The 13,735-nt window shown below is 31.9% G+C and overlaps 3 protein-coding genes across 4 annotated transcripts; 1 reads left to right on the top strand and 2 right to left on the bottom strand.

Moving 5' to 3' along the window:
• Positions 1–764: 764 nt before the first annotated feature.
• Positions 765–4,746, bottom strand: LOC133031210 (uncharacterized). The gene is made up of 6 exons (XM_061104652.1): positions 4,723–4,746; positions 3,574–3,645; positions 3,270–3,483; positions 2,738–2,828; positions 1,035–2,190; positions 765–938 (listed from the first exon to the last, which is right to left on the bottom strand). The coding sequence occupies exons 1-6, from the start codon at positions 4,744–4,746 to the stop codon at positions 765–767; spliced, it is 1,731 nt and encodes a 576-aa protein (XP_060960635.1).
• Positions 4,747–5,249: 503 nt separating this feature from the next.
• Positions 5,250–8,242, top strand: LOC115722347 (inactive beta-amylase 9). Its single transcript, XM_030651540.2, has 3 exons — positions 5,250–5,815; positions 6,442–6,924; positions 7,026–8,242. Exons 1-3 carry the CDS (start codon positions 5,570–5,572, stop codon positions 7,923–7,925), a joined length of 1,629 nt encoding a protein of 542 aa, XP_030507400.2. The 5' UTR covers positions 5,250–5,569; the 3' UTR covers positions 7,926–8,242.
• Positions 8,243–8,356: 114 nt separating this feature from the next.
• LOC115722348 (tubby-like F-box protein 3) lies at positions 8,357–11,646 on the bottom strand. 2 transcript variants are annotated; one of them, XM_030651541.2, is made up of 6 exons: positions 10,980–11,646; positions 9,780–9,867; positions 9,521–9,650; positions 9,251–9,430; positions 8,686–9,169; positions 8,357–8,589 (listed from the first exon to the last, which is right to left on the bottom strand). In XM_030651541.2, the coding sequence occupies exons 1-5, from the start codon at positions 11,280–11,282 to the stop codon at positions 8,698–8,700; spliced, it is 1,173 nt and encodes a 390-aa protein (XP_030507401.2). In that variant the 5' UTR covers positions 11,283–11,646; the 3' UTR covers positions 8,357–8,589; positions 8,686–8,697. The 2 variants fall into 2 exon arrangements, with proteins under 2 accessions (XP_030507401.2, XP_030507402.2); XM_030651542.2 differs by having other exon boundaries at positions 8,357–8,579; positions 10,980–11,643.
• Between the last annotated feature and the right edge of the window lie 2,089 nt (positions 11,647–13,735).

Below are 13,735 nucleotides of genomic sequence, written 5' to 3'. Positions count from 1 at the left end.
ATCAAATTCACCCAATTTGCAAGTACTCTCTGTTGGATGGCAAAGGAACAAGTCTATGAAGGTGTAGTGTGGAATTGTGCTTTTACCATATATTAGTTATATTTATGTTTTTCCTTGTTCTAAGAATAGAATTTAAGCATGAGGATGAGATAGATATTTAGAGAGTATGTATCCCAATTGAATTCATCGTTCTTGTCTCCTCTAAACGTTCTTTTTTTTTTTTTTTTTCTAAGAAGAGAACTAGTTTCTATCTATTTTCCCCACTTGTTTTCATCTTCATTGTTGCCCAACCTTTCCTTTCCATAATTACAGACATAAAAAAAAACAGGTAAAGAAGATGGAAGAAAATGTGAACTGTGAAGAATAACTTTACTATTTTTTTCCATTAAAAAAACAGAAATAATGGCAATATACACCGCCGGTTGCCCAATTTTAGAATTCTTTTACCCTTAGTTTACTGTGGTGAAATCATAATGGTTTGATTCTAAAAAGTAACATTTTTGTAGCATCCTGTCGCTCACATCAATTTGTGGTGTTCAAAACCTCAAACAGAAGTGAGGTACTACATAATTAGCCAACTAATAATATTGAAACATAATATTTTTATTCTTCTAATGTGATACAAAGAATAATGTCTTAGAAGTTTTTTGCAAATAACATCTTCAAAGCATTTTTCATCTTTGTTGTTAAACAATACTTGGTTCTCCAAATCCTTAAAAATAATTAACAGTCTAGTTAATTGAAAATTAAAACTAAAGAATATTTTATGGAGTATCTAAATTAATAGTCTCTTGTGTTGCTACTTCTTTCCCAACTAAGTCACGAAATACTCTCATTCGTACTTCATAAGGAGTTTGCCATCCTTCTGCACATGAATAGTGGTACCTAACCCAATTAGTAGCAACGGGCGGTATTGGAGAATTATTTTGCATGAATACCTGCACAAAACACATAATAAAATAAGGGGAATAATATACTACTTCATAAGATTAAATGATAAATTAGTATTTAAAAATTATAAATGAAATATCTACCTCAATGAAGTGATTATTATTGACGAAACCAATTGTAATGATTTTGTGTAAAATAGCTGGCAAAGGATTAGATCTAAGTGGGAAAAATGTCAGACATTGTTGTATTGATAAGTGCACTAAGACAACATTATAACGAGAAGCTATAATGTGTCCCATATCAGGCATGGTCATCCAATATTTAAAGCTTGGGTAGCTCTTAAAATATGATAAAATATGAAGTAGTTCATCCACTCTATCAGGACAACCATAAAGTAAATTATAGTCATTTCTATGAGAAACTAATTCACTCTTTAAGTCTTTTCTAACTTGCATCCAACTATCCTCACCCATGCCCATCAAGTCTGCAATAGCTCGAAAACCACAATTTCCATCACTTTCTACATCTTTAACAAAACGAATGTATGGTTTCAACTCACATGGTAATGACTTTAGATATGATTGTGAGTGCTGTGAAGTGTTCTGACGTACATCTTTATTCTTCGTATTCAAATTAGAAGAAATAAAAGATTTATCGTATTTAGCAGAAACATATTCAAAAGCAGATGGATCTCGACGAGTAGAATGATCAAATTTTGAAGGTGGTCGACCACGTGTATTCATTTTAACCTCTGGTTCAACAAGAAAAGTTGTTGATGGTTCAGCTAACTCCCTTAACTTTCTTTGTAAGTGTAATTTAGTAGGAATATCGACCTCTTGAAACCGTCTAAGAAATAATTCAATCTCTGCATCACAACTTATTTCGTTAGCTTCATTTTTGGTAGATTTTACCAAGTCAAGCTTCCTCCAATAAGAGTTTATACATGCTAAGGGAATAACTCGTCCTTCTAACTGATATTCATTAATCTCATGGGCACATGGCAATCCATGCGTGCGACGAATAACACACCCACAAGCATGAATATCAAATCCAACCCAATCACCTCGCTTTGACTCTTGAAATACCTTATCAAGGGCACATCTTGAAATAAATCCTCTCAATTCTTTGAATAATGTAGGCTTAAAATTATGTTGAACAGTCGTCAAACTTTTCTCAAACGACGCTTTTATCTCTGTGTGTTGTAGCTCTAGTAAATTATGTATTGTAGACCATGAAGTCTCAAAATTTCCTTGTGATGAGCGTAAGTATCTCTTTAGCTTTGCATGTGCACTTTCTACCCTGTATAAATAAAACAAGATAAAAATAAATTAAATACATTTTAAATAAATATTTATATACAAATGCACTCAAAATATAATAATAAAGGAAGATATAATGTATACCTATTTGTAGTAGTAGTGCCAAAATGCATTACTAAATTTGTCCATGCAGAAACAAATTTTTCTTTATATTTATTCAACCACACATCTTTGACATAATCAATTGCTTGTGAATATCTACCATAATTTTCTTCAAGTGCTTTGAGTCTCTTATTATACTCACTTTCTGATGATGATAAAGTGAGTATGTTCCAATCAGAAAGAAAATTATCCCACTTTTCTTTTGACTCAAATTTTTTTCGACATTTAATCAACACATTATTAGATATATGATATCGGCACAAAAGATATTTTGCAGTAGGAAAGACCTTTTCAATAGCATTGATTAACGTAATTCTCTATCTCTGACAATTACATTAGGAAGAAAGTCAATGCCCATCATAGTTTTTAATCTATCCAATGCCCAAGTGTAGTTATCCTCTTATTCTGAATTAAGAAAAACAAACGCAATAGAGAATGTGTATTCAGTCGATGTAACTCCAACAATCTCTAACAAAGGAAAACGATACATGTTAGTCTTGTAAGTGCAATCCATAACTAATACATGAGGAAAAATATGAAGTAAATCAACTCCGAATGGATGTGCCCAAAATATATCTCTAACTGTATTAGTATCTTTTTCATATCTATGCCACTCGATATAGTTATGCTCACTTAGCTTTCTCATCAATTGTTGCATTTGGGATCCGCTTTGCCTTTTCTCGAATTCTGTATTTTTGTCTTGCATTGTATATTGTCCTTATCGTTGAGACATTACATTTATTTTTTTTCTTTGATCACAGCTAGAATTTCTCTTGGCATGATATTACACTTTGACAATATCAACTAATATCTTTGTCTCTTCTAGAATCAACCTCCCAGCGAAAGAATGTCCTTCAAGATGTTTTGCAATTGAATGGTTATGAAATCCACACACGATGGTGAGTATCCAATCATCAGCTGTTGCTAATTTTTATGCACTCAATAAAAATGGACAACCACATTTCTTTGTCGATGTTCTCCTATCAATTTTTCTCTTTTTTCCTTCAATTGTCTTCATCTGTTGTCGATAGCTGCCACTCCTTTCACAAGCAAATTTAATTCTTGCTTTTCGACTTTCACCTGAATCAGATCTCTTAATTACTATAATAATTCCATGTTGCTTTCCTTTATCTTTGGTCCATTCAATAAGAGATGTTCTCGAATGAAAAATCTACATAAAAGTAATAAATGGAAACAATTAAAACATAAGCATATCTTAAAACTTGTGAACAAAATATAAAAAATAAATATTTTATAGTACCAAATTTGTTGAAAAAATGTCACTAGAATCAAATTCTGAAGAAGTATTATTGCTTACTTCAACTTCTTCTTCCTGCAAAATATAATTCAAATTCCATAAATATTAATATCTTATTTATTTTCATTCAAACAAATAGTGATATTAAATTTAATGATTTCAATGTTAATATTTACTTCAGCACAAAAATAATCTGTATAATTAGACTTGATGAACTATGTGAAAGTAAGCGAAATGACAGTTGTGCCCATCAAAGCTCAACGTTGAGTATGCTATTTCTCAAATTTGAGAGTAAATTTGCAACACACAAACTTTTTTATAACTTTGCCACTATTGAAAGGCATATATTGTTTGATGTCTAAAGAAACCTATTTAACAACTGTATCCTATGCATACATGAGCTAACGTATTTTTCAAGCATTTCATCAAATATATATATATATATAAATATAGTAAGATCTGACTGGTTCAAGAAATGAATAAATAAATTACTCTATGGCATATCCAATATACACACACTTTATTAAACACTAAATTTATTTCATTGAATAGTTAAATTCCATTAAGGAGGGACTAATAAACTAAAGAAGTTGATTTACAAAGAGAATGGTGTATTTTGTATTTATTGTGTTTTCCCAAATAACAAATAACAAATAACTAATGAGTATCTTTTTCTTCCTTCAAAAAAAAAAAAAATGAGTATCTTTTTCAAAAAAAAAAAAGAAAAAGAGAGATGACAAATGAGTCTAAGGGGTTCGAACTAACTGGTTTCAAGAGTTAGGCACATTTTCAATTACTTTTTAATTCATTATTTACCTACAACAAAAGCTAATTTCAATTACTAGAGGGAAAACAACATTAACTGAACTGAATGGCAAAATGTTGAACGTTCATACGCAAAAAGCAAGCTAATAAGCTACATCAATCGTCAAAGGAACCAAATTTTATGCAGAATTTACATGAACATCTTTTTTTAGAGAGAGAGAGAGAGAACGTACAGAGAGAAGAGATTGACACATAAACATGGAGATGGAGATGTGAGTTAGGGGATTTGTGAAATAGAAGGGAGATTTTGGAGAAACGTTGTAAGGAACCAATAAATACTTTTTGAAAGATATATAATAATAATAATAATAATAATAATAATCTTACTTTTGTATTAGAAGATTGCTCCATTGATAAAATTTCCAAACTCTCTTCCATTGATGAAGGATTTTAGTTTTAGGGTTTAAACTTTTCTATTTTGAATTATTTTTTTTAAAAGATTTTAACATTCAGTTATTCTTTTAGTGGTGGGGTGCACTTATTAAAAAATAAAAATAATTTTTATTAAAAATATCTATTTTGGTAATTTTACATAAGGTTAAATATGTAATTATATTTTAGGGGTGTAATTATAATTTTATGGGGTGTAAATATAACTACCCTTTAGTTTTGGATAAAATTGGACAAAAAACTTATCTTTTCCAATAATACCATCACAATTATTATTATTATTTTAAAATCCAGTTAAAAATGACACATATGCAGCTCAACTTGGTGTTCTTAGATGAATGACACGTGGCAGATTCTGGTTAGTCCTTTTTTAAAAACAGTATAAAACAACATGAAAATCCACTTGTCCCTAAAAAAGAGCGCGTCTCAGACCCTAGATAATTACTTTATTAATATTAGCTTTTGAATTATTTATATATTTTTTATATTATATAAATAGCCACGGACTCTCAGTTTTTCTTTGCTTAAACAAAATATTAACATCAAAAAACAATTTTCTCTTATTTTCTTCGTTTTCGTCCCATATTTTCGTGAATTAATATATTTTTTTTCCCAGAAAACAAAAATCATCATACTTTCTTATAAGCTCTGTTTGTTTTCTGGGAAATTTTTTTGGACCTGATGATTTAGATCCAAAAAGTGATTTTCGTTTGCGAAAAGTAAAAACTTTGATTTTAGAAGGAAAAGTAGAAATAATTTCGTTGAAAAAATAATTATAAAATTCATGGAGGTTTCTTTGATTGGTAGCTCTCAGTCGAAGGTTGGAGCGACGGAGTTGGGTTACAGGGAGCTAGGGTTTTGTAGCTCGAAAGTTGAGAGTCTTAACGTCGTTAGTTTGAGGAGCAAGGTATGTTTCGATCAGATTGGGAAGTGGAAGATTAACACCAGGCTTCGATTTACACCTAAAGCTGTAAAGTCCGAACCTGTACGGTCAACGGAAGTTTCTGGGCGAAGCCGAAAGTCCAAATTGGTGAGTTTTCCTTAATTGTCTTGGCCTTTCAGAAATTGGAAATGATTTACTTTTTTTTTTGCAATATTTTTTTTTCTTGCGAACCAAACAAGAAAAAACAGGTTCTAATATAAGTTTTTAAGTATAAAAACAGAGGGTTGTATTTAAATTTTGTTGTTATTATAATTTGTTTAATCATATTAAATCTCCTTCATTCAATGAACATTTAATTTAATTTCAGTATATTTTAAAATAAAATATTAATAATAACAATGATTTCAGAACCAACTTTCTTTGTGTCCTTTTCTTTATGTTTCCTATATGGTGGAATAGAGAGATTATTGACTGCATAATGGGTTATGGAGAAAGGCCCAAATTTCTAGACCAAAGATGCTGTGTGTGGTGGCCTAGTAGAAAGTTTTTTTTTCTTTCTTTTTTCTCAGAACTTGAAAAATCTGGCTGTGCTTTTATCTTATATAGGGATAGAATTGCATTAATTTGTTGGAGATGTAAAGGAAAATTTATCTAGTTACTCGGAATTGGTGCTGAAAGTTTTAGTATGCTTCAAAAGCTTACCGATCTATGGCCTTTTTACTGTAAATGGGTGAAGTTTATAATATACTGAGTGTATGTTGTTTACTTTGCAGCTTAATGGTGTAAAGTTGTACGTTGGATTGCCCTTGGATATAGTTTCTGACTGCAATACTGTTAACCATGCAAGAGCAATTGCTGCTGGACTAAAGGCTCTGAAGCTTTTAGGTGTTGAAGGTGTTGAGCTCCCAATTTGGTGGGGGATAGTTGAGCAAGAGGCTATGGGAAAGTATGAGTGGTCGGGGTACCTGGCTATTGCAGAGATGGTTAAGAATGCCGGTCTCAAGCTCCATGTCTCACTCTGTTTCCATGCCTCTAAAGAACCACAGATCCCACTCCCAGCTTGGGTGTCTCAGATTGGTGAATCCGAGCCAAGTATCTTCTTCACTGATCGATCAGGAAAGTGCTACAAAGAATGCTTATCATTGGCCGTTGATGAACTTCCTGTTCTCAATGGAAAAACCCCAGTTCAAGTTTACAATGACTTTTGTGAAAGCTTCAAGTCTTCATTCTTGTCTTCCATGGGTTCGACAATCCAGGTGAGAATAAGAACATAGATTTTGGATTACTTTGAAAGAATCTCTCTTGTTTTGATATGTGGTCTGACATAGTCTATGGCTTTTGTTTTTGCCAATTTCAGGGTATTTCCATTGGCTTAGGACCTGACGGCGAGCTTTGCTATCCTTCTCATCATCAGAAAGCAAAAGACAATAAAATCCCTGGTGTTGGAGAGTTCCAGTGTTATGACAAGAACATGCTTAGCAATCTGAAGCAGCATGCTGAAGCAACTGGGAACCCTTGTTGGGGACTTGGCGGTCCTCATGATGCATCCACTTATGATCAGCTACCAACCTCAAATAGTTTCTTCAAGGACAACGGTGGATCATGGGAATCACCCTATGGCGACTTCTTCCTCTCTTGGTATTCAAACCAGCTCTTAAATCACGGTGATCGGCTACTTTCTATGGCTTCTTCTGTTTTCAAGGATACTGAAGTGGAAGTTTCTGGTAAAGTCCCACTTGTGCACTCATGGAACAGAACAAGGTCTCACCCTTCTGAGCTGACTTCTGGGTTTTACAACACATGCCTTAGAGATGGATATGAAGAAGTGGCACAGGTTTTTGTAAAGAACTCCAGCACAATGATATTGCCAGGAATGGACTTATTAGATGAACACCAACACCATGGTTCACTTTCGAGTCCCGAGTTATTACTAAAACAGATTAAGAAAGCTTGCAGAAGGCACGGCGTTGAGATTTCTGGACAGAACTCATCAGTTTCAGGTGCTCCAGGGGGATTTGAACAGATCAAGAAGAATTTGTTGAGTGAGAATATGGTGAACCTGTTCACTTATCAGAGAATGGGTGCATATTTCTTCTCACCTGATCATTTTCCTTCATTCACTATGTTTGTCCGTAGTCTCAATCAACCACAGTTACACTCAGATGACTTGCGTAGGGAAGAGGAGGAAGAAGAAGAAGAAGCTGTTGGGGCTATTCCTAAATCTTCAGAATCAAGCATCAACATGCAAGCCGCTTAAGTAAGGAGTAAAAGAACTTATATTTATTTATAGTCATGTAAATATTGAACGTATTACATCTTATATCATTGTAATGAAGAGCTTTTATTAGACAAAACATGACAAGGTGTTAGCCAAATAGGGGCAACATAATTAAATGTGTGTCTATGAACCATTATAAGCCAGTCCAGTTTTACAAGGATGACGTTTATATAATTATTTATGGTGTGGGACTTCATATACATTCATTTTATTTTTTTGTTAATCGATTTATCAAAGTAGGATTGAAGTTTGCTACCTGGATTGGAATATAAAATCACAACGATGTTATCTGTAAAGTTTTCTTCCTTGCATTGAATTTGTCTAGACTTGAATAAATTTGTGAGTAATGAATGATATAAAATGCTTGTACTAGCCTAGACTTTATGCGTTCCTTCGTTACACAAATCACATGCAAAGCCAAATTTCTTTATATTGAAATATAGAGTTACTATGTACAAAAACAAAAGCTAAAAATTTACAACAGATGATGTAGATGATTATGTTCCCTAGTCTCTCGAATCCACTTTCGTTTCATGTAACTCTTCCCATGAAATATAGGCAAAACATCAAAGTTTAATCTGGCCAAAAATAAGCTAGCAGCCTATTTCTCATAACCACCAAACTTTGCTGATCCTGACAAGAACTAAAAAAAAAAGATTAAGAGAAAGTTTCAAACAAGTTCATTGAAATTTGAAAGATGCCAGTTCAAAAGTAGAAACGATTTCAAAGAAGTTCTTACTTGCATGCTTTTTCATTCGCAAGCTATCTTGGTGTCAAAGCTGCTGAGGCAAATAGCAAATGCTTGAAAAGCTGATATTGGGTATCGGTAATCCATGGTAAATAAGTCTTTCTCAACTTTTCCAAACTGGAGGATGATCTTCTCATGTTCCGGCCCTGGAGTTCCATTCTCTGGAGAGGCCACCAATTGAAAGTTTTTCACTGAAGCAACTGTTACTCGTCCGTGAAAGTTCAAGCACCAACACTGGAGCTGCTCGTGCCATCTAGGAGACTTATTCTTTAATACCATAACTCCATCTTTTTGACTGGCCATAGGCCCTGATGTGAAATTTTCTACGTGATTGGATTTTGAACGGAAAAATGAGAGTGAAGGAAAGGAATCTGAACTGCTAACGGAAAAATCACTCTGCGTGGGGGCAACACCACCAGGCCCGATTGCAGAGGAAGGAATGGCGTTCATGATACACTGCATTCTCCTTGGACCCCTACTTGTAATCAATGTAGAGAAGCTACTTTAACATCTAGTTTAAGATAGTAGTATATTGTTGCAAAACTTTAACTCTTACCTAGAACCCAACACATTTAACTCGTATGATATGTGAGCCACAGGGTAGTTGCCTGCAGGAACTCGAGGTGACACTTGTTTCAAATTCACCAGCTTAGTGGAGCGACTCTTCGAAATCTTAGCTCCTGCATGAGGAGGCTGCCCATCAAAGATTGTAAACTTGGTCCCCAGAAAATTTGACCTGTATAAAGGCAAATGAGAAAACATCAAATAATAGCTGCAAATGGTACTATGAATCAAAAAGAGTGATATATCTATGCTTATTGCACACCTTAGTTTCCCAATGTATGCACTGCTTCCCTTTGACATGTCATCACCATGCAGCGAGATGACATAATCTGTGCAAGTGGCACGCCTACACTTGCGGGCGGCAAGGAGAAATTTTCCATCATCAGCTAGTGCTGCCATGAAAGCAAGCCAAGAAAGAAGTTAATATCTTCATGGTTCAAACGACAAAATAGTATATCCGATACATAGCCTATACACATTATGAGCTTCAAAATTCAGAAATTAAGATAGCAAATGATCACCATTAGTCAGACTGAGAAAAAGGAGATAAGTTTGGGTAGAACGGATTCGTTTTATAAAGCATTTGACAAGACAATCCCTCGGACCAGGCTGCAAGAGAAAAAGATTAAGAAAAAAAAAAACTTGATTAGAGAAAATGAGAAAAGAAATTATGGTTCCATAACAAGCAAGTAACTAAACAAAAGTGAGCAATTTTTCACTATTCATCATATGCGCCAACATAAATAAATAAATAAGTCAATTAGACAAGTGGAGCAAGCTAATAAGAACAAGTCCTCCACTTTAAAAGTAAAAAACTATTTCATTATAGGCTCAAGCATTAGTGACATTGACTGTGGTCCCCAAATGAACTTACATAAACAATAAATGGAAATTGCTTAGTAATTTCCCAAATGAAATACAAGGATTATTAGGTCAGTGTCAGTGCCAAAATTTGTCCGGAAATCACTAAGTTTTATATTTTTACAAACAAGTCTGCCAAGATTCGCTAATAGACAAATTACTTGGGTTGGAAAATTCTAAAATTCACTTCATTCTGCTGCAACAAAAACAGAGAATTTCCACTTAAATCCATCATTTGATGTTAGTGTAACAGAGATATTCCATTTCCATAAACATTTTTTCTACAATATAATGTAGCATAATAAGCAAACATTCCTATGATTAATGTTTCCATTTTTTAGAGTTTATAATTTCTCAGAGAGACTAAGCAAATGATCTCTCATGTCTCAACCTCAATCACTCAATGAAAAACATAACAAATAACAGAAAAAAATAAAAAGGACTCTTCAGTATGATAGAAAATTGAAACCATTTTTTTCCACACTCAAGATCCTATTTTATAGTTTTGAATTCAAAAAATGATTATACATATGATAAAATAGAAAAATTTCAGCTGATGGGAAAAACAAATTCAATCAATTTTCCCCAAAATAAGTTATCTTAGTTAATTATACCCATTACTAACATGATTATCCATAACCAAATTCAAATCCAGCCCCTAAATTAAGATTTTTTTTTTCCTTCTTTCTCCAAATACTTAGCAACTCAAAACAGACTCAATCCAAATCCAAATCCAAATCCAAATGCACATAAAATTAATAACAAATTGATAAGGGAAAAACAACAATAACTACACACTAAGTCAAGATCATTTTTTTTCCTTTTATTATGTAAAAAAAAAAAAAAAACAGAAAACAAACCTGTTTAACAGAGATGGGAAAGGTCAAGGTTCCAGAAAGTTCAGGAGTCTTAACGATCTCCTTAGTAATCAGTCTCCAGCTCCGGCAAACTCCGGCACAGGCGACGACGTTCTTTCTCGGAGGCCAGGCGGTCTCAGACGCTTCAATTCTCATAAGCACCTCTCTAAGTAGCTCCTGAGGCATATTCGCCCAACAACTCTGGCTCAACCCATCCACCACCGCCGCCGCAGCTGACGACACGTCCTGCACTACCCTCTGCGACCTTGACATCCTCATATCATGTATTATACTCTTTATCGGCATTTTTTTCTTCTTCAATTCAAACTTTTGTCTCTAGAAAGAAAAACCCACACCCAACAATAATAAATATACAAGATCAGTTTTTTCTTCTATAATCTTCTTCCATCTTGTTTCCCACAAAAACCCATATCCAATATCTATCTATATACACTCTATATACACACCCACTCACACACACTATACATATATATATAAATCAAAATCAATATATGAATATGTTTTGTTTGTTTTAGGTGGAAATTTTGTTTTGGTGGGGTGAGAGAGGTGAGGTGAGAAAGGGAAATTGAGAGTTGCTTTTGAGATAGGGAATGGAAGATACAAATGATGATAATTAATAATGAATGAAATGTATGTTATAATGTTATGTTTATCTTTTGTTTTGAAAAATATTTGTTATTTATTGTTGGAGTTTTTATAAAATTATTAGATTTTTGTAAAATTTTATAATTTTGCTAGAATTTTTTATAAAAATATTATCTTTCTATAAAACAATAGTAAAATAATAGTAAAAATTTAACACAAAACACAATATTTTTGAAACAAAATTTAGGGTAAATATTATTTTAGACTTTGTGTTTTACAAAAGTTACCGATTGGACCTTGTGTTTTGTTAAATGACAAAATGAACCATGTATTTTCCAAAATAGTAAAAATAGGACCCTGAGCTTAATTTTTGACAACTTATTTTTTTTAATATATAATTTCTAATACGAACAGATACAGAAATATAAACAGTTTTGTCATAACACTTTTAGATTAGATTATAATTAAATTTTATTTTGACAAAAAATCAATTCAAAGTCCTATTTGTACCATTTTAGAAAATATAAGGTCTATTTTGTCATTTAACAAAACAAAATGTCCAATTAATACTTTTCGCAAAACACAAGATCTAAAATAGTATTTACCCAAAATTTACACCACAACCAAAAAAAAATAAAAAATTAAAAATTTCCCTTTATTACTTATATATCTTTACATAAAAAATTTAAAGCTTTTGTGATGGTAATACTGTATTTTTGTCCTTTTTCTAAAAAGAATAAATAAATAATGATAATTACTGTTTTTTTTTCTTCTTAAGTTTTAGCTCTTTTTTTTTTTTCTTCTGAATTTCTTAAGTTTTAGTTGGGTGAGAATTTTTCTTTTTTTATAAATTGGGTCTTTATTGGAGTGCGGTTGGTTTCTGATCTAATTTGATCTGTAACATTAACACGTGTCCAAAATATCATTAAAGCATTATTATGATGTTGAGCTAGAGTTTAGATAGTAATTGTATAAAACTTCAATTACTAAAATATCTACTTGGAAAATGTTATTTTTCACCCCATAAATTAATAAAATTTATTTAATTAACTTTCGGTAAAAAAAATAAATAAATGTGCATTAATTATTGATTGTATGCGTTAAGTATGAGATTTGGTATGAATATAGTAGGGCTTTAATTATTTTTAATATAAGAAATGCTTCATCTTATATATATATATATATATATATATATATTTTATTAATGGTGGTGGATTTAAAAAGAGTTTTAGTAACTTCCAATGAAATATGAAATCTTCTTTACACATAAAATAATACATTTAATATACATTTTTTATATGCAAAAATAGAAAAAGGTCTCTTCTAGATACAACAACATAATTTTATTTCCTCTTTCTTGTGTTATATTCAGTATTATATTGTATGTATTATTAAAATAATAATTCTAATAATTTTTTTAAAAAAATTAGACATTATGAACCAAAGATATTTGATGGGATACTTGAAACTCTACAAGTTTGGCCATATATAAACTGAATTTCTATTAATTTACATTTATTTTGGGGTTCAACTAGAAATTGAAAGAGAGAGAGTGGTAGGTGACAGGGAGATAGTGCCCCACCTATCAATTATGAAAAAAAACTTGATTTTTTATTATTATTATTATTATTATTATTATTATTATCTCTTATAATTTATTTAAGTAATTTTTTTTTCCCAATTGAAATGTAGGGTGGGTGCCACTCCCTCCCTCGAACCTTCGTTAAGTAAATAAATGTCATAACATTAAAAAATGAGGGGTCCAAAACGACGGGCGAAGGTTACTAAAACCATTGCCGCGTCCATAAAACGACAACTTCAAGTAATTTCATTTATTATGTAATTTAATTAATTTATCCGCAAATTAAGATTCCAACTTGAGGTTTCGAGTTAGGACCCCAATTTAAATTTTAAATAAATTATTCAGGTTAGGAGTTAGGACCCCAAAATTCACTCTTTTTATTGTCCACGCCGTGTATTAAAGATAATTTGACTTACAATACATATTTTTAGAATTTTAATAATAATAATATCACTAATTCAATAATATGTTGATGTTATTGTTAAAAATTGTAAAAATATCAGATTTAATATATTAAATTAGGCAGATATTTTTTAAAAAATTAGGCATGTATAAGAAATCAAAATTAATT

This window comes from Cannabis sativa, chromosome 9 (genome assembly GCF_029168945.1).
Source record: "Cannabis sativa cultivar Pink pepper isolate KNU-18-1 chromosome 9, ASM2916894v1, whole genome shotgun sequence".
NCBI lineage: Eukaryota > Viridiplantae > Streptophyta > Magnoliopsida > Rosales > Cannabaceae > Cannabis > Cannabis sativa.
The sequence above is the reverse complement of the archived record's forward strand: the minus strand, read 5'-3'. Positions and strand labels throughout refer to the sequence as shown.

Bases quoted from the DNA above. Each gene is read 5' to 3' on its own strand.
- LOC115722347 (XM_030651540.2), top strand. From the start codon at position 5,570: ATGGAGGTTTCTTTGATTGGTAGCTCTCAGTCGAAGGTTGGAGCGACG. The intron at 5,816-6,441 runs GTGAGTTTTCCT...TTTACTTTGCAG, and splicing joins GAAGCCGAAAGTCCAAATTG to CTTAATGGTGTAAAGTTGTA. The intron at 6,925-7,025 runs GTGAGAATAAGA...TGCCAATTTCAG, and splicing joins CCATGGGTTCGACAATCCAG to GGTATTTCCATTGGCTTAGG.
- LOC133031210 (XM_061104652.1), bottom strand. From the start codon at position 4,746: ATGGAGCAATCTTCTAATACAAAA. The intron at 3,646-4,722 runs GTAAGATTATTA...TATATTTTGCAG, and splicing joins AGCAATCTTCTAATACAAAA to GAAGAAGAAGTTGAAGTAAG. The intron at 2,829-3,269 runs GTTGTCCATTTT...CTCATGTATTAG, and splicing joins AACATCGACAAAGAAATGTG to TTATGGATTGCACTTACAAG.
- LOC115722348 (XM_030651541.2), bottom strand. From the start codon at position 11,282: ATGCCGATAAAGAGTATAATACATGATATGAGGATGTCAAGGTCGCAG. The intron at 9,868-10,979 runs GTTTGTTTTCTG...TTTCTCTTGCAG, and splicing joins TTCCCATCTCTGTTAAACAG to CCTGGTCCGAGGGATTGTCT. The intron at 9,431-9,520 runs GTGTGCAATAAG...GCCTTTATACAG, and splicing joins GCATACATTGGGAAACTAAG to GTCAAATTTTCTGGGGACCA.